The 22,507-nt window shown below is 60.5% G+C and overlaps 1 protein-coding gene and 1 long non-coding RNA gene across 3 annotated transcripts; one reads left to right on the top strand and one right to left on the bottom strand.

The window, feature by feature from the left end:
* The first annotated feature begins 3,895 nt into the window (after positions 1 to 3,895).
* LOC112662411 (uncharacterized) lies at positions 3,896 to 17,384 on the top strand. 2 transcript variants are annotated; one of them, XR_007401629.1, is made up of 5 exons: positions 3,896 to 6,679; positions 11,095 to 11,237; positions 12,108 to 12,698; positions 12,805 to 12,860; positions 12,980 to 17,383. It is a non-coding gene; the product is annotated as an uncharacterized LOC112662411 (long non-coding RNA). The 2 variants fall into 2 exon arrangements; XR_003138504.3 differs by lacking the exon at positions 3,896 to 6,679 and having other exon boundaries at positions 7,962 to 11,237; positions 12,980 to 17,384.
* A 1,663-nt stretch (positions 17,385 to 19,047) lies between these two features.
* LY6L (lymphocyte antigen 6 family member L) lies at positions 19,048 to 22,083 on the bottom strand. Its single transcript, XM_035699287.2, has 2 exons — positions 21,822 to 22,083; positions 19,048 to 19,782 (listed from the first exon to the last, which is right to left on the bottom strand). The coding sequence occupies exons 1-2, from the start codon at positions 22,081 to 22,083 to the stop codon at positions 19,562 to 19,564; spliced, it is 483 nt and encodes a 160-aa protein (XP_035555180.2). The 3' UTR covers positions 19,048 to 19,561.
* Between the last annotated feature and the right edge of the window lie 424 nt (positions 22,084 to 22,507).

Below are 22,507 nucleotides of genomic sequence, written 5' to 3'. Positions count from 1 at the left end.
GGCGAAGAGCGGCTTGAGGATTCAGAGGCGGGAAGCTGGCGCCAGCGAGGATGCGGCGCAGTGGAGGCCCCGGGGGGTCCCTGAGGACGAGGGGCCACCCACGGACACCAGCTTCAAACCAACTTCTAGGTCCCCCCGTGTGTGCTGAATTTATTATTTGAGAGAAATGTATAAAACAAACCGGGAGCTCTCCCAGCCGTGGGATCGAGGTGAAGAGGGCCCGGGGGGGGGGGGGCAGCGAGGCCGGGAGAGCCTGCCCTGACCTCCGCGCTCTGCTCCCCAGCTGCCTCATCTCCCCCGAAGCGCGGTCATTGGCGGCGGCGCCCCACCGTGCGTGCGGCCTTTGGGGTCCGGCTGGCGCATGGACAGTGCGAATAAACCGTGTGCCGCTGGGTTATTTCCCGGAAGTAGCCTCCAAGGGCATCCTTCCTGGTCCACACGGACCTTTTGTTTTTCAGCGTCTGCTTGTTATTCTCCTGAGGGAGCCAACCGCGCTTTTCCTAATCACCTCTCACCTGAGGGCACAGGGGTCCCCCTGCGTCTCTGGTCACACGCTGCCGTGACCACCCTCGTCCTCGTGTCCTTATGGGCTCAAGTGCTTCTCCATCTCCGGCGGGCTTGGGGAGCGTGCGGCTGAGCCAGGAGGATGTCCCCTCAGCAGGAGCAGATGTCCCCAAAGGACGGCCGCGGCTGGTCCCTCCCCGGCTCCCCCTGGCTTTGCTGTGGGCGCGGGGGCTTCCGTCAGCCTGGCACACAAGGGTAGAACCTTCTCCCGACCTCCATTGGGAAACGTAGCATGAGATCAGACATGGCACGAGCGTGTCACGACTAGGAGTGTGTCTTCTGTAATTGCAGGTCCCACCCTTGGCTCGAATTGCCGTCGTGGCTTTTGTCTTTTCTTGCAGATGCGAGCGAGGCTTCCTGGGGCCCCTGCTTGCCACGCAGCTGGAGCTTCGTGCTTGGCGTTTCCCTGGTACGTACGTGCGCGTCCTCAAGTCCGCGGGCTTGAGTCCCAGTGTTCTTTTACATTTCTGGGTTTCAGATCTTAGGAGAACCTCCCCTGCCCTTATCTTAGGAAACAATCTTGTATTCTAATCCGGTTACAGATGTGGCTACGACCTCAGGTGTCCGGTCCACCCGGAGCCCGTTCGCCACTTGGGCAGGTGTCAGAACCTCCTTGCGCCATTCATGACGTCACCCGCCCTTCCTGGTGACTCCAAGATCCGCCTTGGAAACGGAGTGCTCCGCGCGCGAGGCTGCGTGTGCCCCTGGGTGTGCCTCCAGCAGCGTCCGTGCAGGTTCACCAGCCGGTGAGGCCAGGCCCCCCTGCGCGTCTGTAAAAGCTGACCACCACTTCTTGAGATTTATTCTGACAGATGGATGTTGGAATCCATTTGTCCAGTTGCAGAATAACACCGGGTGTGTTGACCGCAATTCCGCGCATCTGGGTGTGACGCTGGGGACAGAGGCTGGCTCCGCCGTGCCAGGGCTTCCCACGCGACAGCACTGCGCACCTCCCGGTCCGCCCGGGGCCCTGATAGCGCCCCGTGCCATCTCATCTCCCTCCTGCGGGGCCTGTACTTCCGTGGGCGTCTCAGTGCTGGGTCACGTGTGGTTTTGCTGGTTGTAATTGGGACTTTCTCCTTTTCTTTAAACGAAAGTGGGGTCGTGAGGTGATGCTTTTTGTTTTCTTCGTGCCCTTCCCTCCAGGAGCACCCACCCCCACTTGGCCTTTGCCTAAGCAGGACGGGGTGGGGGGCAGACAAGCCGCGGGGCCCGTGGGTCACTGGCCTCCATGTCTGCAGGGGCCCCACCCACGGTGTGCGGGCCTCTCTGAGACAGAAGCGCGTCTGCAGAGAAGCCGGTGGACACTTCAGGACAGGGAGGGGGTGAGGGCCCATCCTCAAACCAGGCAGACGTGCCCCTGGCTGAGAGGGCAGGGGGCTGGAAGGAGCGGGGTGGGGTGGGCCCGGAGCGAGGCTCCCGGGGCAGGACGTCCGCGTGGTAGCAGCTGGCGGTGTGTGCGGAGGGGGTTGCCCACACCTGGCACCTCCATGCTGCACATGGCCTGCGCACGAGGGGCTGGGCAAGGCCACGGGGACTGAGTGAGGCTGTCTTGGCACAGCCTGTGTGCGCCCTGGGGCGGTGCAGGGTCGGGGTGTCGGGGGTGAGGGTGAGGCGGTGGGCCTCTCACGGCTCGAAGCCCTAGGGCTGTGCTCCCACGCGTCAGGGCGCCAGCCCTGCGGCCCCAGAGCCCAAGGAGGGCTTTCAGGGGGGATCTCTGCTGCCAGGGCCATGGGGGGGCTGCCCCGGGCGCCAGAGAGCAGGCTCTCGCCCCCCCCAGCCCTTCTTGGTGGGGCCCCCGGCAGAAGCAGTCACCTAGGGACACCCAGGGGCTGGGAGGCTGCCGAGTGGCTCCTGAACTCCAGAAAAGGGGCTCACAGCCGCGCGGGTGCAGAGGGCATTGGGGTGACGTGGGGCAGCCGTGGGAGCACAGGCGCGGAAGAGCTACCGTCCAGCCCCGCACCCCATGATATTCCCTTGTCGGCACCATCTCCTAGCTTTTCAGGCTTTACAAGCGGGCAGTCTGCGAGTGGGGACAGCTCCAGCCTGCTTTCCCGGTACTTCAGGGCTTATTCTGGTTGTTTCCGTCGCGTTAGCTGGGCCCCGCGAGGTGCTGAGCGGTGACCCGGGCCCTGGGCGTGTCTGTGTTCACGAGGGTGTTCCCTGCGGTGCCTTGAATTGACACCGGGTCTTGGAGTTGAAAATGGGTCTTTATTCACGTACACCTTTCACTTATTCACATTTCCATTAGATTTTTTTCATGACGAACGGCTGATGAATTTGAGAGAAATACCCTTTCACTACGTGCTGATCCTCGACGTAGCCCCTCGTTTAATTACTAGTTGCTGCGGCGGGTTCTCTTGTGCCGTCTCCTGGTGGTGACAAACCCGGTGGGTCGCGGCGTGTCCCGCAGCGCCGCCAGACCCCGGGGCCGCTGTTGGGTCAGCACAGCCGCATCAGAGGACTCAGGCATCTGCTTCACAGTGAGATGGGTCTCTGGTCCTTCGGTGTCCTCGCTGGAGGTGAGCTCGGGATTGTGGCGGCCTGACAGGGGGTTGGGCACCCCCTGGAGTAGTCTGGCCCTTGGGGGGTCTGGAGGGCTCAGGAAGCTGCAGGATCAGTGGGTGGGGACGCCCTACTGATCTGCACGCCCCCCACCTCCTTGCCCGGTGGGTGCTGGGCACCCTCCCGTGGGGCTGGGGCCTGTCCCTCTCGGAGTATCTGCCCATCTCCTCGTTTGCACCTGACCTCCGCCCGGTTAGAGGTCTTATTGTGCCCACTTGACCCCTAAGAAGCAGACCTGGAAAAGAGAAGACCTTGACGCTCTGAGATCTTTACTGTGTTTGCAGGAAACGCCTGGACCCCAATGTCTTGCTGTTTGATCGTGACCCAGCTCTGCGTCCCCTGGATACACGCAGCTCAAGGGGGCATGGTGGGCAGGGCTTGCAGGCAGAGGAACCCGGTTCCAGCGGCCCGGCAATGACTTGGTGGAAGGCAGTGGGGAGGGGGTGGTTAGGGGGTGGGAGGGTGGACGCCTTTCCTTTCTCGGGGCTTGAGGCTTGCCCTCCAGCCATCCTCCCAGACTCTGGCACAGCATCTCCTGGGGCACCTTCCCTGGGGTCTTTCTCCCCCCTTCCCCGGGGCTTGTGTCCCCAGCCCTCCGGGATGCCCCTGTCTGATCCCATCTGTGTCTGGCGTCTCTCCACACCTCCAGCCCTGCCCCCCACTCCCTCAGCCCCAGCTGCTTCCATCTCCTCCTTGTGGGGCGGGGGGGGGGGGCCCTGCACACGACGCAGGTCATGGTAACGGCAGGTGGGTGGAGCCGAGCTGGACAAAGGTCCTCCCGGCACCCGGCTTCCTCAGGTTCTATAGAAAGGACATGTACGTGGATGCCTCAGGGATCTCCCACCTTCACCCAACATCCACACGCTAGAGACCCACAGGCCCTTGAGTTTTGCAGGAAAGTGGACGTTTCCCTGACGCAAGTGAGGGAGTCGCTGCTCCCTGCTAGCTCCTCGGTGGCTGGGAGGTCCCAGCAGATGAGGGCTTGAGTGCATAGGCCCAGGCCCTGCACCCGGATCCCGACTCAGAGGGTGCGGTCTGGGCTCCAGAATCTGCACCGCTCACAGCCCATGGCAAGCAGAGGGTGGCCACCAGGAGAGATGGGAAGAGCAAGCTCATGATTTTATGTGCTATGGATTCATTTTCCACTTTCTAGAAGCTAAGTGCTAGGCTCCAGGTCCTGGGGATGGAGCACTGGGCAGGCAGGTGAGGGTACCAGGAGAGGCCAGACCTTCTTCCCCCCCTGGGCTTCTGGAGGGGGCTGCTGGGGCAGGGGTGCAGGGACCCCAGGTCTGGGAAGTAGCTGAGGGACTTCTCCATTTTCTTTTAACTGTTCAAAGACTGGCGCCACATTCCCGTCGGGTGAAGTGAGAAGAGCGCCTCCCGCCCTAGCCCCACCACCACCCGGCCGGGGCCCCTGTACTCAGGGTGTCTGCAGGAACCGGGAGATGCAGGTCTGTCCACAATGGTGCAGAGGGGCTTCCCATCCTCTCACTGTCCAGCTCGGGTTCTCAGGCTCTACTCCCTGCGTGTTGGGGCTGCTTCACTGTCCCGTGCGTCGCCCAGCAGGTGATCTGGGGAGCAAGTGCCCTGACTGGCCTTGCTGAGCCACAGGATCTGGTGCATCCCGGTCCCCGCAGGGATGTGCGAGACATCCAGGCTCTCAGAAGGAGCAGTGGGTCACTAGGTGGAGGCGAGGGAGGGCCTGGAGGGTCGGGGCCTGGGGCATGCGACAGGGTGGCTGGTGCCTGTCAAGGGCAGGAGAACTCAGGATGCTGGGAGAGCACGGCTGGGTGGTGGTGAGGGCTGGTGGCCTGGCGGAGGGTCGCCCTGGTGAAGGCACAGGTGAGGAGCAGTTTGGGGTGGGTGGAACCGGTGACAAGCTCAGGGCTGTATGGGGTGAGCACGGGACATCAAGAGGGACATCCTGGAGGATGGAGAGACAGAGGATGGGTCCTTGTGTAGAGACGAGGCGGAGAGACTGTGGCCAAGGTGGTGTCGTATCACCTGCCTTTCCTGCCCTTCCAGAATCCCCAGGCTGGAGGCACGTCTCCCCCCTTTACCTCCCCCCAAGTCCCCCTGTCTCACACTCTCCAGGCGCTGGTCGGTTGGCTGAGAGCAGCCCGGGAGTGTCCGCTGGGCGAGGGCTGGGGGAGGGTTTGGAAAGACCTGTCGATTGTCTGTCCGGTCAGGCGACTCAGTGACTGTGGGAGGGTCTGGAGGCAGAAGCGAGGCTGGGGGCTGCTCTGCCCTGGGAGCTGTCTGGCTCGTGTGGGGGGCGGGGGTCGAGGTGGGCAGGGTGTCAGGGTCAGGCTCCACCCCGCCTCCCTCACCCCTTCCTCCCAGGTGGGGAGGTTGTTGGGAGGTTGCTCATCTGGAGCCGAGAACCCCGGGCCTTCCCTGGACAGAGACCCCCGGAACTCGCCTCCCAGGCCAGCTGCCTGGCGGGCAGTTGGCAATTTTGCTGAATGAATGAACAAGTGAAATAAAAGATGAATGAGTGAGGGGTGGAGAACAGCAGTTGGGTAAGTCTTGAGTCCTGGGTTACTGAGGAGGGGGCTGGCGGGGAGGTGCATGTCCACGCAGCTGTGAAGGCTGGAGCCCCCAGAGTTAGCACTGCCCTTGGCCCCGGCTCCCTTCAACTGACTGTCTCCCCAAGTCTCCTGTTCTGAAGGGAAAACCTGGGGCCCCTGATCCAACCCCTGTAGAGCACTGGCCTTTGTCCCCTAACCTGGGACCAGGCAACACGTGGGCCCAGTCGGGCAAGGAGACGCACAGAGGGTCAGAAAGACAAGCGTTCATCTTCCTGAGGCAACACGATGGGGGGTCCTGATCCGGGGAGGCCTTGGCGGGGAGAGCTGGTCTACCTAGGAGCGTAGCTGGACAGACCTAAAGATTAGCTGATCAGAAATGAGATCATTCCTTGGAGAGTGTCCCATGCAGTGATCACCATGGTTACCATGCCTTCAAATCCTCTGGGTTTCCTTGAGCCCTCCTGCTCAAGCCAAGACTCATGCCTACTCTGTGGAGGTTTAGTAGAGCCCAGGGGACCCCCCGGAACCTGCGGGGGAATGCGCAGTGTGTCATGGAGCGTGCACGCGGCAGCGGAGTGTCCACATTCACTAGTTACCAGGGAAATGCGAGTCACGAGCAGAGTCAGCCGTACCCGTAGGTTAGCAAACGTTCACAAGTCCGATGAGGCCACGTCATGGAGACCACGTGCAACGCCAGGGCCTCTCGCACCCTGCACCTTGGCCCCGCCGTGGTATAGCCGCCTGGTGGAACAGGTGGGGTGTGGGGTGCTCTCTGATAGTTTGTTCCCCATGACCAAGCGGTCTCTCCCTGGCACACCATCCAGTGAAACGTGTCACATGCGTATACAGGAGACGTGTGTGAGGATGTGTATGGCTGCACTGTCTGAAAGCAGCCAAAACGACCATCGTGGGTTAATGAGAGGTGTGCAGTCACGGGGCGGAGGGCTCGGTAGCAGCTGCAGTGAGTGAGCTGGTCACGAAACAGCACGGACGAAGGCTGGGAGCACGAGACTGGGAAGGTGAGTCCCAACAAATGACGGAAGCACCTACCATACACTGTTGTGTCTGATGGGACAATGAAGCTCTGTGTCATCTGTGTGTGTGTGTCACCTAACATCTGTCTGTCCATCTGCCTGTCTGTGTGTCCACCCATCTGTCCATCTGCCCACCCATCCCTCCATCCATCCATCTGTCCGTCCATCCAAAGACACTTAGCTTCTTTCCACGTCTTGGCTGTTGTGCGTACTCCCTCATGGGTACAGCCACCTCTTCACGGTCCTCTTCTCATTTCTGTGGTTGTGTACCCAGACGGAATCGGTGGATCATACGGTAGTTCTGTATTTAATTTTGGGGGGCACCATGCATACTGTTCTCCACAGCGGCTGCAGCAGTTTACATTCCCACCAACAACGCACGAGGCTCCCCCTTCTCCACACGCTCTCTCGCCAACACTTATTAGCTCTTGTCTTTTTGGTACTAGCCAACCTGACAGGTGTGAGGTGGTGTCTCACTGGGTTTTCATTTGCATTTCATTTCCCTGATGACGGGGGTACTGGGCACCTTTTCATGTAGTAGCTGTTAGCTATTTGCTTAGTTTTGGGAAAATGTCTGTAACTGGATGATTTGGTTTTTTTTGCTTTTGAGTTGTAGGAGTTCTCTATACTAGGTGCGAGGTTTGCACAGATTTACTTGTTGGTTGGTTGATGAAAACACGCAGCCAGGGGCTTGCGGGGAGCCTAACTCTGCGCTTCCCCTCAGAGCAGTGTTGAGCGTTGGCTAAGTCAGTGTTTGCCGTGACGCCGTGGAACAAAACCATCTCGGATAATGAGAACTGACTCTATTTGCGGCCTAGGAGGGTCGTTGGAAACATCGCCTTAGGTGATCGGGGCTCAAGACCGGGATGGAGGGTTCGGGGTTCGTGCAGGCCCCCCATTGCCTGCCCCTTGGTTGGAGCCTCCAGCAGCTAGATGTTACTTTCTTCCGTGGCCAGGAGGGGACACTTCAAGAGATTCCTCTGTTTTGTAACAGTTGCCCAAAGATGATCAGAACTTCCAGTGAGAAATGGAATATTTAGTAGGGGAGAGTTCCTGCCACTATCACTGACGGTGTGAGCGTGTGGGCATTGTTCTGTTCCAGCTCCGGTTGGGGAGGCGGGTTCAGGGAGGCGGTTTGGGGAGTCCCTGAGAAGCCAGAGGGAAGCAAAGGGACTGGTTCCTTCCTGCGGGCACAGGGGAGGGAGCGGGGCTGGGGCTCAGGCCAGGTCTGCACCCCCCTCCCCCCCCCCCCCCCCCCCCGCTCCATCCCACTACGTCCTCTGCCTCAACACCACCCTGAATGTTTTCTCCTCCTGGCATCATGGTTGGCATCTGCCTGCTTTTTTTTCTTTTTAATTTAATTCTATCAGTATATTTATAAGCCCTTTGTTATTCCACACGCCTGTGGCAGAGGAATGAAAATGATGTCTGCTACATGACACTTGAAAGTACAGCATCATTTCCTGTTCCTTCGTGGCAGGAGTGATCTTCGCTCACGTTCCAGCTCCCAGGATGTGGGAGCTGCCAAGAGGTGGTCATTCAGCAGCACAGATGTTTGCAGGTTCAGGCTTCCAGCTGTCGTTATGCAATGGTGGACGGTGACACCTGCCCTTCGCGGGGAGGGGCCATGCTCGGCCCAGCCGGCTGAGCGGTAACAGAGTCCGGCTTCTGTTTAGGTTGTGGCCCACGCTGACCAGCAACGTCCTCCCGTGACTCAGCCTTGCTGTAGTCTCCTACGAGACCTCCTGCCCCGACCCCTGCCCGGCCACTGACCGTTAGAGGCATCAGGGGTCCCAGAGGTTAGAGCGCCCTGCACGCCCTCCTGGGTGGGGAAGGAGGCAAGCCCCCTCCTCAGGGTGCCGATGGGGTGACCATTTGCTGATGGCCCCTGGTGGCCTCCCCCGCTAATTTCCAGCCAAGGTCCTCTTGGTCATGAGGAGCTTCTAGGGTCATTTTCGCTGGACTCAGTAGCCTCAACACCACATCCTAAAACCCCACAGGACTTCCGGCAGGACGGGGTCAGCACACGTGTTTCTGTCATCGAATATGGTGGAGTCAGCTCAGTTTGGGAAGCTGGCATACTTCCAAAGCTGTGTTGTCCGTGAGGGTAAACCGAGTTGGGCGTGCTCTACCCCTGGCCTCGCCTGCCAGAGGCTCCCGCACAGGCCCGGCGGTCCCTGCAGCGGCAGGAGGGGGGGCCTGTCCGTGCCATCGGGCCACCGAAGCCGTGCATCCTCGGAGTTCATCCACACCCGCAGCTGGCACACTCGGGGGACGGGATTTGCTCCCACACTGCAGGGGAGGCAGCAACCCGGCCCACCTCCCCCAGGCAGCTGCCAGGCCACTGGAGGCCGCCCCGAGGGCACGCAGGTCATCTGCAAAAATAAGCAGATGGTCAGTATCGCCAGGGAGGGTGGGCAGCCAGCAGGGGCACCGAGGACGTGCTGTCTCCCTTGCGCTCTAGGGTGACTCCGGGGTGCTGCGAGGCGGCAGGACTCCTATCCTCCCTGGCCACCACCTCAGGGAGAGGTAGGAGGGTGTTACTGGGGTGCTGGGGGCTCGGGGATGCAGCAGGCTGCTCCCTCCCAAGGATCGTGGCCCCTGCCTCAGCATCACGGCAGGGACATCAGGGCCTGGGGGACCAGGGCCCGGGACAAGGTATGGGGTGTGTACCGCCCCCCACCCCCCGCAATCCTGGAGGTGCCCCCGGGCCCCCACCTGCCTCATCCTCCGCTCATACCAGTAACTGGCTCGGCCACCCTCTCCCACCTCCACCCCGGTGTCCGTGGGAGCCCTGCTGGGATTGGGGTGCTCCTGGACCCCTGTGGCCCCTGCAGGCAGTGATGGGCGTGCCTGCGTCAGAAGAGACACGTCGGGGTTGCCGAACCGGCAGAGAATCGTGTTCTGCACGGTTGCTTGTCGCCCAGGAGCGACTCAGCACAGCACCAGCTCCTGCTCAGGCTCACTTAGCTCCGGGGCTTCTGCTGGGGCAGAGGGGCCCTGCCTGCAGTGGCCCTGCCACCCGGAGCCCTGTCTCTCCCCACCGGGCGGCCTCATTGGCACCCACCTGCTGGCTCGTCCGGGGCCCCCGGGGCTCCGACCAAGGTACCAGGCTGGCCCCCGAGATGCCGGTGGCGGTCTTCGGTGGGCGGGCGTCCATGAGGGGCAGGTGGGCTCTTCCCCTTCGGCCTCCAGGGACTTACATGCTTTACTGTCCCATCGTCAGGGACCCACCTGCCCGACTACCCTGTGGTGCTAATGCGACGGCCGGAGCTGTAAAACCCAAACAGCCCCCGAGCATACACACCTCCCTCGTTTTTCACCGAGAAAACCCCCGGATCTCAGAGTAAACCTGGGGCAAATTCGCTGCCAGCTATGTCCCCACGGCCTTCGCTGCCCACCTGCTGTCCTGAAGCAGACGTACACTCTGGCACCTGCCTCTGCTGGGAGGAAACCGCAGGATCCGGCCACACCGCACAGGCCGGGACTCCTCAGAGGCCACCATCAGGTCGGGGCTCCTGGGGCCCTGCCACCTGCCGAGCGACGCACGGTGACACACATCCAGTGGGGAAGCTGGCAGCTGCTCCCTCTCTGGTCTCGGGTCCATGGCCTCTGTCGTCACCCAAGACGTGGTCAGCATTTTGCTCCCAGAATTATCTGACGCCTTCCACCGTCGGGGTGGTGGTGTGCAGAACTCACAGCCCCCCACTAAGATTCTTTTTTTTTTCTAAAGATTTTAAGTAATCTCTGCACCCAGTGTGGGGCTTGAACTCACAACCCTGAGATCAACAGTCATGTACTGAAAAAAAAAGAGAGAGTCATGTGCTTCACAGACAGAGCCAGCCAGGCGCCCCCAAGTCCCTCCAAGATTCTTGTCCCTGTTGCTGAGCTGGCACTTACTCAGGTGCTGCTGTGCAGGGATTTGCAGATGAGCAGCCGAGGCCCTTGGATCCCGGGTGTGGGCAAGCGGGGCAGGAGGGCAGGGAGACTGAGGCCTGAGGAGGACTTGCTCAGGAGAGGGAATGGGGGTCCTGTAGGGCAGAGAGGGCGTGCCAGCTGGGCCCCCACCTACGACAAGCCCTCAGCCCCACAAGAATTCTGCGCCGGGTTGGAGGATCCCCGGGGCCCTGGCGGGGAGCCCAGCCTGGCCGGCACCTCGACTGCAGTCTGTAGGGACAGGCCTCCCAGGCCTCCGAGGGGCTGATGGTGCGGCAGCTCCAGGGGTTGGGTGGGTGGCAGTGCGCAGGCAGCCGTGGGTGGCCCCCAAGCGGCCTCACGGGCGCAGCCAGCGGGGTCTCCAGGGCACTGGCGGCAGGCGGGGGGCAGTGTCCTCTGCCGAGGGGACCGCAGGACCACACTCCCTGCGAATCCTCACACTCGTGTCTGCAACGGCCGTTCAGGTTCTGGCCTCTTCCTGCCGACCGGGCCCAGGGGTCACGGCGTTCCTGGGTGAGGGCTGTGACTTCCCGCAAACCCGAGAGTCTCCCACGTTGTGGCAGTGCAAAGACAGAAGTCCCAGCCGCATGTGAAGGGGATGCTTCAGGTAAAGAGAGGTTCTAGCCACACAGAGGGGTGAAGTGGGCCCTGCAGGGAACAGGCCCTACTACTCCCGGGGGCGGCAAGTGAACCCCCCGGGACCAGGGGCCGCCGCTGGGGGCACAGCTAGATGGCGGGCAGGTGCACACGGAGCCACGTCTGCCTGCCTCTAACTCCCCCTCCTCATAACTGGGGGAAAGCAGCCAGATGGGGCCCCTCCGAGGGGCGATGGGCCCGCACAGGCCCCTGATGCCCGGACAGTGATGCTACGTGAGCAGCGCCCTGGGGCTGGCCGGCCTGGGGCCCCACCTTCCATCCCGTTCCTTAGCAGGTAGCGGGCAATCGACCTGGTTTTAGCCCCCATGTTCCATCCTCTGCCCGTCACCCCCCTTCAGTCAGCACGGGCCCTTCCCACCGCGGCCCCCAGGACTGGGGCCGGCAAGTGACCAGAAGGGGAAGCCTCTGCCCCAGCGCCTGCCACACGCCCCCGGGAGGCCATGTGCCCCGTCCGTCCCCCTGTGGCAGGAGCGCACCATTTGCGGGTCGGGCGCCAGCGACAGCAAGTTGGCCGTCAAATGTTGGGAAGCATCCGCTTGGGGTGGGTCAGGGACCCGCAGCCATAGGACCCCCTCCAAGTAGTCGCTTCCTGTCGCAGGACCTACGAGGGGTGCACCCGCCGTCTCAGGGCTGGTTTAAGAACCCACGCAAAAAACAAGTCCTCCGACTCCTGCTGCCCCCAAGGCAGCCCAGCTCCCCGCCCCACCCTCTGGGGCTCCGCGCCTCCCTGGCTCGGTCCTCAGCATCGGCTTCTGTGTAATCAATGTTCTTAATTGAGTGACTTTCCAAGTGACTGTAGCATCTGTTTAATTGGTCACAGGAGAAAGAAGACTTTCCCCCGAGCGGAGAAACGGACTTCTCCTCGTTATCCCAGCTGCTCCCGAAGCCCTGGCTCCTTCCTGGGCCTTCCCTGCGCAGCCGAAGGATGAGCCCCGTTTCCTAGCACCTCACCCCGCAGGCCCTGCTGCCCACCCCCACCCACCACCACCCCCCAGTCCCCGGGGTCCAGGCCCACCCTCTTCTCAAGGCTTTCACGGTCTCACGTGGAGGGCGGGGAGACAGGTGCCCTGGCACCCGAGCCCCAGGTTTGCCTTGGCTCCTTCCTCTCACCCCAGAGTCACAGTCCTTAGAAAGAAAGCAGCGTGGCTCCCGCACAAGTGATGCACAGGGAGCTGCGACCGCCCAGCCGGGTGCCCCCGCGGCCCCTCCTCCGACACCGCACACGCCCTGGGAGCCACGTGTAGGGAGAAAGCCCCCAGTGTGCACGAGGCCATCGCTTCCCGAAGAGGTGTTGCCATCATAAGACACGCTCCTCCTCAACTCCCAGGAATCACTTGGGAGATGCTGGGGTTTGCCAGGGGCCGCGCCCTGTGAACCCTGGTATATTTGTGATGAGCCTACGCAGGCCAAGGTGAGAGCACCTCTTTCTCTGTCCCCAGGAGATACCAACTAGTTACAAGTTGACGAGGAAATGTGCCTGGTACCTTTGCCATTCTCCTTATTTTTCTCTCTCCAAGGGCATCCCCGGGGGAGGCAGGAGGAGCTGTGTCAGCTGCTGCCCTGTCCTTTCCAGGTGCATGTGAGTGTGTGTGTCGTGGTTGCATGTGTGTGACTGTGTGCTGGTGACAGTGAGTTTGTGCCTGTGTGTGTGTCTGTACACCCACATACGGTATCCTTTTTTTTTTTTTTAAGATTTTATGTATTTATTCATGAGACACAGAGAGAGGCAGAGACCCAGGCAGAGGGAGAAGCAGGCTTCCTGCGGGGAGTCCGAGGCAGGACTCGATCTCAGGACCCAGGGTCACGCCCTGAGCCAAAGGCAGATGCTGGATCGCTGAGCCCCCCGGGGCCCCGTACTGTATTTCTCACATGGGTCGTGGCCGTGGACTGTCCACTCACTGGCTTACAGGACCGAACTCAACTCATTTTCCTGAAGGGACTTCCGGATCAACCCAGGTCGCCGAGGCGGGTGCAGCGTGACATCACTGTTGCCAACTGCCAGTCCATAGGGTAAACAAGCACAGAAGACGCAGTGGACCTCTGGTCACTCAGATGGGCCACCCGTGATGTCACGAGGCCTGTGCTGTGTGGGTCAGGACGGAGCCCTGCCTCTTGGCACCGTCTCCTCAGTGAGGACCCTGGGTTGGAACTTGGCCACCTGGGGACCTCGCTCGGCTTCACTGACAGGTGGGAGGAGGGTGCACCTGCCCTGTTTTCTCACATTGGACTCCGGTGGCCGTCCCCAGCATTCCCGCAAAGGGCCCACGAGGGCCTTGTGTTCGCCCCTCCATCACGCATGAATGTCACACCTTTGGCTGCTTCCCCCGTCCGTGTCTCCCTCCAAGGCCTGGAGTGTCTGACAACCCGCTTCCGCGGCCCTCCACGCTGGGTCTGCACCAGAGGTGTTGGGGGCCTGGCCCTCCACCGCCCCACCTCGGGAGCCCCGCGCATGGCAGCTCCTGCGAACCCTGCCCCAGCTCTGCCTCTGCTTCCCAATCCATCGAACGTCTCTCTCCGAGTCCTTTCAGCTCTCTGGGGATGAAACAAAGAATAAACTTAGGTACGGATGGATCCCAGGGTTGATTCGACACCCAGGCAGTGGTGAGCACGCTCGAGCACCGTGGGAAGGTCCCAAACGCTCCCGCGCCACGGGCACAGCCTCGACATGTCACCAGCTTCCGGGGCTCGGGGGCCGTCGATGTCTTCCCCGGACTCTCGAGGAACGCAGTTTAGTCTTCCAACTTCCTGTCTCACAAATGACAGGGTCGGTGTCTCTTCCTCACCCCCTGCCCTCGGCAAAATTAATGCATCTCAAGACAGGAACAATGGGCATTTGCTGCGGAGCCTTAAACACTACATTTGAAAACGTAAATTTCATCCTCAAGGTCCGAATTTCCCCTAAGGGTCTTGTTTATCACAACGGCCACACTCTCCAGTCACCACCCACCTAAGCTAAGTGTTAATACAAGCAAGTAAGTACAAATTTATTTGTGCTAGTAAATTTAAGCTCTTCTTCTGATATATTTGTGGATTAAAAATAAAATCACAATGACAACGCAAAACTATCTTCACATACTAATGAAAAAACTAGGAGAGGAGGGAAGGGGGATGGGGTGACTGGATGACGGGCACTAAGGAGGACACTGGATGGGATGAGCACCGGGGGTTATACTATAAGTTGGCAAATTGAATTTAAATAAAATATTTTTTAAAAAGTAAAAAGCAAACCCCCAGAAAAGAAAAGAAAAAACTACATATCAAAAATTTGAAGTTGCAAGGAAGTGGTGATTTCTATCCTTAACCACTTACAACAGAGAATAAGAGAAGCTAAAATGGTCCAACTTTGAACTTAAGAAATGAACAACGCAGTGAGGATGTGTCCTGGGAGGCTCAGTGGTTGAGCATCTGGCCTCGGCTCATGTCCCGGGATCCAGGGATCGAGTCCCACATCGGGCTCCCTGCTCCACAGGGAATCTGCTCCTCCCTCTGCCTCTGCCTCTCCCCACTACTGATGACCTCTCTCTCTCTCTTGCAAATGAATGCATAAAAAAGTCTTAAAAAAATAATTCAAGATGACCAAGGTAGGTTTAATGCAGGATTGCAAAGAATGCTTGAAATTAGAAAATGTATTAAAAGAGTATCACTTTAGGAACAGATGAAATGGGAAAATCACCTGATTATTTCAAGAAAAAAGCTTTTGAAAAAAATTTAACACAAATTCATGAAAAACTTCTCATAAGTAGGGCTAGAAGAGGATTAGCTTAACCTGGTAACGATTGTCTGTAAAAAACCTACCGCGCATTGAAAGAGGGCAACATTCGCATTCCCTATAACATCAGAAACAATATATAGATATTGACTTTCACCTTTTATTCAATGATGGAATAAGACATACTTATTTTTTTTTAATTTTTTAAAAATTTATTCACAATAAACATAGACACAGAGAGAGAGGCAAAGACACAGGCAGAGGGAGAAGCAGGCTCCATGCGGGGAACCCAATGCAGGACTCGATCCCAGGACCCCGGGGCAGATGCTCAGCCACTGAGCACCCAAGGTCCCCACAACTCTCCTTTTTCCCAGAGTATTTCTAACTGGTCTTGAGAAGTTTTTGTTTATGTATATTTCAACTTGTCCAGTTTAGGAAGAAAACCAGTCATAATTGTTATGGAAATAACATTAAATTGAAAAATCTATGTTAGAACAGACATTTCAATGCTGTTTAGAGTCGTCACGTCTGAGAACGAGAGGTGTCTTTACAATTGTTCGGGGTTGCTGTTGTGTCTCTCAGAAGCGTACTAAGTTTTCGTCCTTTAGATTTTGCACATTTGGGGGCAGATTTAATTCCAAGGATAAGTCTTCTTTCCCCCAATCGTACGTGAGGTTTTCTGTCCCATTATGCCCTCTAGGTGGCTCTTGCTTGTTTATAAAAGGCTGTGGGTTTTCATGTGAGTGTTTTAGCAGACACTCAACCTTGTTTTGATTTCATATTCTACAGCCTTACTCAACGATTTTATTGATTTTTCTAGCTTTAACATTGATCCCTTAGGGTCTCTGAAACACACTGCGAGGTTGGCTGCACATGGGATTGTATTTTCTTTAATTCTCAGGCCTCCAATTGTTTTCTCTTGCTCGCGCCTGCAGGACGATGCCGGGAAGCAGCGGGCCAGGCTGCTTCCTCCCTTCCCTTGGGCCTGGGGCTTCCTGCAGCAGGTCCCCCGCGCCCGCAGGGTGTCAGGCGACGGGCCACGGATTGGGGTTTGCAATATTCTGAGGTTGCACCGAAGCACAGAAACACTAGAACCGCCCTCCCTGCGTCATCACCAGCATCAGCTGGAGAACGGGTCCAGCCCAAGGCCCTTGTCGCGCTTGCTTTGTAGAAGAAACCTGGAAATTTGACTTCTGGGGTTAAATGGAGTAAGCTGTGTTTTTACCAGGAAAGACTCCGTTTCCTCTGAATTTTCTACCTTATTCCATAGAGGTTTGCAAAGAATCTCTTGTGATAGTTCAGTGGACTTTGCTGGAGTGTGACTTACACGCAGTCCAAGGAGCGCCCTTTGTAAGCGGACGGTGAGTGACGGGTTTACACAGCTCACGACTACGTCAGAGCAGATTCAGAGCAGCCGCTCGGCCAGTAAGTGCCCGGCTCCCGGATCCGAAGCCCCAGAGCCCTGGCCACGTGGACGCCTGCGCAGGATTAAACACACGGCTTACTGATTTCAGCCCCCACCCCTTCCTGTGAGGCCTCAGTTTACCTTTTCCTCAAAAAGCCACTCTCGTGTTAAAATGTAAATTTGCACTGATCTCTATTCCTGTTCAGTGCAAGGAACTAAAGAGTGCTGATGGCTTCTTCTTCGACAGATGAACTGATGGAAGTGCGATCATCCGGTTTTCAAATATTTGGGATGTTCAACTTTACCTTCCTTGTATTTCCATTTAGTTTGGTCGGAGAATGGCCCCCGGGATAATTTATTGTTCAATGAGAAAATCTGGACACGGAGGGCAAAGTGGGGACACTGGCCACCGTGCTCCAGGCTCAGCGGGGCCGACCCGCGGGTGGGGGCCACAAGGGCCCGGAGCCTGCAGAGGCCACTGGACGTGTCGATTCCCCGGCACGTGAAGTGGGCATGTGAGCCAGTGCACGGCCCGAGACGGCACACACGGCGGCCTTGGCCTGTGGATGTTTGGGTCCCCTCTCCACACTGGGCCACCCTCACCGGCCGCTTTTCCATCCTGGATCCACAAACCCGTGCTGCCCCCGCGCCGCTTGGCAAGCATCTCCTGAGACCCCCTCGTCACGCAGGACGTCCGGGCGGAGACAGCCGAGGCCCGTCGGTGCCATCAAGACCCACTACCGACAGGGACTCCCCGGGTAGCGCCCTGCGCACAGCACCAAGGACCGCCGTCGAAAAGAGAGAGATTATGATCGCTGAGTCCCCAAATCCGTTTCATAGTTAGAGCTATGGGGGTGCAAAGCAGAATCAGAAACTCAGTTATTTGTGAAGGAGGTGGGTGGAAGACCAGCATGGACGGGGACGGGCGGTGGGCCACCCCGGCGTCCCCACAAGGGAAGGTGGGCTCTCGCCAGGGTTAGAGTTTTCCAGCCTCGAGTGTCGGGGAAGTGGCCCCTGGAGAGTCGACAGCTAAACTTCCGGCACTCGTGCACGACTAGCACGCTCACCGCCCCCCCTCCCCCCGGTCACCCTGCACTTGCCCCCCGTGGGCCGGGTCGGAGGGCGGCCGTCCCCTCGCCACCGGGTGCCCCTGCTGAGGGCCCTGAGCCCCCGGCCGGGCCTCCAGCCTTGCTAAACGCTTGTCACCACTCTCCCTGTCCGCTCCTCTCACTAATTCTTTAGTGACTCATTTGCCCATTTATTCAACAAAAGTTCTGATTTCCAGTTGAGACGCTACCCTGAGGTCCTGCGACCCCTGTTCCCCTGTCCAAAGGAGGGAGCAGAGCCCCCAGTTCCAGAGGCTCCCATCTTCATGGAGAGGGAAGCACGGTGGCCCCTGACCCGATCGCACACACACTTCCTAGCTAAATGCAGCTCTGCAGGAGGACCTCTGACCCTTTGCACCCGTGGCCATTTCCCCTCTGCATGTGCTTTCCAGCTGGCCCAGAGCTCAGGGAACCAGACACTCTTGATGCCCCCATGTGCCGGGGCCCCCGCATGGGGAGATTCAGGCCATAGATGGTGACAGGCCTGCCCGGACGGCCCAGGTTATGAGGTGAGGCTCAAATCCAGCAGGAAAACTCACAAGCACAGTGAAAGGGAGGTCTTGCTCCAGGCTGGGAATCCCAGGGCATCTTACCTGAGATGCAGCTTAACTCCAGTGGCCTCCAGAGGTGAGCCAGGGCCCAGGGTTGTCCTGAACCTGCAAAGGTCCTGGGACACCAAGGAGCAGCCAAGTCCACCTGAGCCCACAGGGGAAATGACAAGTAGTTGGAGATTGGGGGTACGTGTGCCATGGAAGGCAGGTGTAAGGACCTAGAGCCAGGCTGGTGCAGACCCTGCTGAGGTGTGAAGATGAGGGGAGTGGAGAGCAACTAGAGGGGCATGGGGGGTGGAGGTGTGCAGACTTGGGCCCGGGCAGGCCTGAGGAGCTGGGCATGGGGGCAGGTGCGTGGATTCAGCACTCTCCCGTGTTCTGGGGGATGTGCTGCCTGTTGATGCCACCCTTGCCCACATGCCCTCCTCCTCCTCCTCCACTACACAAGGGCCCTACTCTCAGCCCCGTCCTCCAGGACATCCCTGGGGTGTCCTGTGGTGCCCCAGCTCAGCCTGCACAGCCCTGAGCTTCTCATTGGTTCTCCTCATCTCTAAGTGCTCCTCACCTGTGCCCCCACCTTGCGGGGGGCTGTCCTAGGCACCTCCAGCCCTTCCACCAGCCCTCCTGTCTCCAACCCAGCTGCCCACCACACATGGGTTTCGACGGCCCCACTGCCCAGCCGTCCCTTCCCAGCGTCTCTGCACACCAGTGCCTCGCATGGGCACCACCCACATTCCCCAGGCTCCGACCCTCCAGGGTCTCCCCCACGTCCACGCAGTGGCCTACTGGCCTCCTGCTAACCCAGCGTTAGGCCCAGAACCCAGGGGCCACCCAGGAGCCATCCTGCGCTTGGCTGGCCCAGCTGGATGGTTTTGTCCAGATCTGACCACTCCTGTCCTGGACAGTGCCCAGCCACACGGGTAGAGAAGGAGGCTGGAGGGACGTGGTCCGGGGGTGACAGGCGGAAGCAGCTGAAGGAACAGGGGCACAGTGCGATCAGGCAATGAGTTTATTGTCTCCAGAAGGAGTGATGGCTGTGGTCTCCATGCACAGGTGGGCACCCACAGCATGACTCCACCTGGGCTCCTGTGGACAGATGGGGCCAGGCCAGGGGGAGGGGATGGGCCACATCAGAACCAGAGCAAGGCAGGGCCAGAGTCAGGGCTGCAGCCACCCTCTGGCCTTGCCCAGACTCTTCCTGCCCCCTTCGGGGCCCTGGACAGTGTGTTCAGGGCAAGCAATCTTATATTGGAAGCCGAGTCATTACCCCATACTGGGAAATGCCCTTTCTCCTTCAGTGGGATGGGGCTGCATTCTCCGGGCTGTCTGAGCAAGGGGCCCATGACAGCGATGGGAGAAGCAGCCAGGGCCGGGCGGAGGCAATGGCATTTTCCTACCACCTCAGAGGGCGGTGGTCCCACCCAGTGTCTTGAAAGGGATGGAGGCAGGGCAGAGGCAGGAGGGGGAGGATACAGTGGGTCTGGGGGGCAGGAAGGCAGGTGCTCACAGCAGGACCCAGAGGAGGCCCACTCCAAGCAGGAACCCCCTTGGAAGGGCCCAGGGACCCTCCAGTGTGGCAGGCGCCCTGTTGCAGAGACATCCAGAGCAGCACTGCCTGATGATGCTGCCAAGTATCCTGGGTCCCAATATCCAGTCATACTTCATGTTGGTGTTGGGACACCTGGGGGCACAGCGCTTGCTGAGCATAGTTGTCACCTTTGTTTCTGCAAAACAGAGGAGGTGGCAGGTGGCCGCCAGCCTGCAGGGAGCAAGGCGGGTGGTCACAGGAGGAGGCATGGAGGCAGGGGAGGGGTGCTTCCCAGTGACGGCAAAAGCCCGAAGTTAGCCTGAGAATCAGAGAATGTGTGGGTCCCGCAAGGGCTACCAGGACCCCCCACCACAGGCCCCGCAGGGCAGTGGGAACGTGGCTCCCCAGGGTCACCTTCGAGGTCACAACAAAATCAGAGTTGGGGACTGCTGCCCCGGGGGGGGGCTCTTCCTCGGACCACGCAGGGCCTGGACTCCCCCCCGGGCCACTCTCGGGGTGTGCAGGGGAGCATCTCAGGGAAAGCAGGAGAGGCTGGCCTGGGCTGTGCCGGCGGCTATTCGCTCTGTCCCGGCCTCAGCCCTGTGCTCCAGAGGCTCAGGCTCCTGGAGACATGCGGCAGAAGCCTGGGAAGGGACCATCGGAAGGAAGGAAAACACTCGAAACAACTCCAGCTGCAGAGGAGGAGACCCCCCCCCCTTTATTACGGGGTAGTACGTTATGTTGTGGGTCGTGCTGAGTTGTGCTGGTTTCATCGTGTTGAATTCTGTGAGGTTCTATGAGTGACGATGGTGTGACATCGTGTCAGGGCAGGTGGTGGGCTGCCAGAATGCTGCTGGGGCTCCCTGGTTAGGGGTACCTGATGGTGGGCAACAGGCCTCCTCCCCCTCCCGGAGTCCCCAGCGCTCTCTCCCCACTGCTCAGGTGGAGGTGTGGGGGCAAAGGGGCCCCTGAGGAGAGCCCAGAGAGATGGTCCAGTTCCTGCAGGGAGGGCCACTAACAGGCCGCCCCCCTCCAGGCCACAAAACCAGAAGCAGAAGCCCAGGGAGGAGCCCAGGTCAAGGAAACTGCTTAGGGAAAATGAAAACCAGTGGAAGAGGTTCCAACAACGCGCAGTCACAGTACTGATGTCCTCCGCAAGCGCACATTCCCGCCCTCGATAAGGAAACGCTAGGCCGGACAGGGCACAGCCAGGGCCACAGGGGGCACAGCCAGGGCCAGGGGGCACAGCCAGGCCCGGAGGGGGCGCAGCCAGGCCCGGGGGGGTGCAGCCAGGCCCGGAGGGGGTGCAGCCAGGCCCAAGGGGGGTGCAGCCAGGCCCGGAGGGGGTGCAGCCAGAACAAGGGGGTGCAGCTTGGGCAAGGCACTCTGTGCTCCTGCCCAGGTGCCAGAAGCACAGGCAGCGGCTGGGTCTGTCTTGAAATGTTATTTTAAGCCTTCTAGGAGGTGAAGGTGAAAGGAACCAAGGGCCTTAATGCTGGTCCCCCAAGGTCCCAGTGGTCCCCCAAGGGCCCAACACCAGCCACATGCCTGTGCCTCTCACCCGCTCAGCCCAGTTGTGCAACATGGATTTTCTTGCATCGTTACTGGAAAGGCCAGCAACAAGACACCTCCTGTGGTTCATTATGGGGAGCTGAGCACCGCTGCTCCAGGCAGGCCCAAGGCCTGGAACCGGAGTGGGGGGTGGGGCTCCGTTGGTGTTGGCAGGTGCCCAGGGATCTGGAACCTTCTGGCCGGAATCCGCAGCCACCCGCTGGCTTTCTCAGAACAGATGGGTCTCCCCACGTCCAGTTCTCTCTGGGTATTTTTATAATTTTATAAAGGAGTATTTCTGGTGGTTTGCTCTGTGACATTTCAGGAGGGCAGGGAGGGTGTTCCCGTCCCACTTTATAGTCTCCTCTAAAGCTGGTTTTGAAAGCCGCCCAGCAGCGGGGGCGACGCTGGGGGCGACGCTGGGGGGCGGCGGCGGGCAGCGCCTTCCCGGCTCACCCTCCCCCGCTCGGCCTAGCTCCGCGCAGTCAGCCGTCTGGGCGACCGGCCTCCCTCCGCGGTCCATCGCGCCGGCGCCCCTGCCCGCGGACAGTCCCCGGGGGAGCAGCGTGGAGGCGCCGCTGCCGCGGGGGGAGGGGAACACCGGGGCGTGTGCACCCCCAGGCCGGGGGAAGCGGAGAGCCGGGCGCTGCCGGGACGCCCGCCCGCTCCGGGCCCGGGACCTACGGCTGCGGAGGATCACCGCGTGCGACACGCACACCCGGTCCGCGGGGTGGCAGGCGGCGGGCGCGCAGCGGGCCGGGCCGGAGACCTTGAAGCACTGGTAGCAGCTCAGGTTCCCGCCTGCCCGCAGCCCGGGCGGCGCGGGGGGGGCGGCTGCGCTCGGGCCCGCGCCCCCGCCCCCCGCCCCCCTACTCCGCGGCTGCTCGCCGCCGCCGAGCCCCGCGGACAGCAGCAGCGCCCACAGCACCGCCGCCCGGGTCCGCATGGCGCCCACCCTCCGCCTCGCCCAGGCCCGGCCTCCCCGGCCCCGCGCTCCGTGGCCCCACCCCCGCCCCGCCCCTGTCTCCCGCCCCTCCCCCTCCGTGCCCCGGCCTCCCCCGCCCCGCGCTCCGTGCCCCCCGACGCCCTGCCCGGCCCCGCCCCGGCCCTGCCCCGGCCCTGTCCTCCCCCAGCCCCACCCCTCCGTGCCCCCGGCACCGCCCCCCACCCCGCGCTCCGCGCCCCCAGCCCTGCCCGGCCCCGCCCCGGCACCGCCCCTTGTCCTCCTCCCCCCGCCCCCGTGCCTTCCGCCCCCCTCGACCCCTCCCCCACCTGCCCCCGTTCCCCCCGCCCCCCTCTGTGTCCCCCGACCCTCCCCCGCCCCTGTTCCCCCCGTCCCTCCTCCGAGCCCGCCCCCCCTTCCCCGCGTC

The sequence above is a fragment of the Canis lupus genome, chromosome 13, assembly GCF_003254725.2.
Source record: "Canis lupus dingo isolate Sandy chromosome 13, ASM325472v2, whole genome shotgun sequence".
In the NCBI taxonomy this organism is placed as follows: domain Eukaryota; kingdom Metazoa; phylum Chordata; class Mammalia; order Carnivora; family Canidae; genus Canis; species Canis lupus.
The sequence above is the reverse complement of the archived record's forward strand: the minus strand, read 5'-3'. Positions and strand labels throughout refer to the sequence as shown.

Bases quoted from the DNA above. Each gene is read 5' to 3' on its own strand.
- LY6L (XM_035699287.2), bottom strand. From the start codon at position 22,083: ATGCGGACCCGGGCGGCGGTGCTGTGGGCGCTGCTGCTGTCCGCGGGG. The intron at 19,783-21,821 runs GTAGGTCCCGGG...TCTGTTTTGCAG, and splicing joins CGCGGTGATCCTCCGCAGCC to AAACAAAGGTGACAACTATG.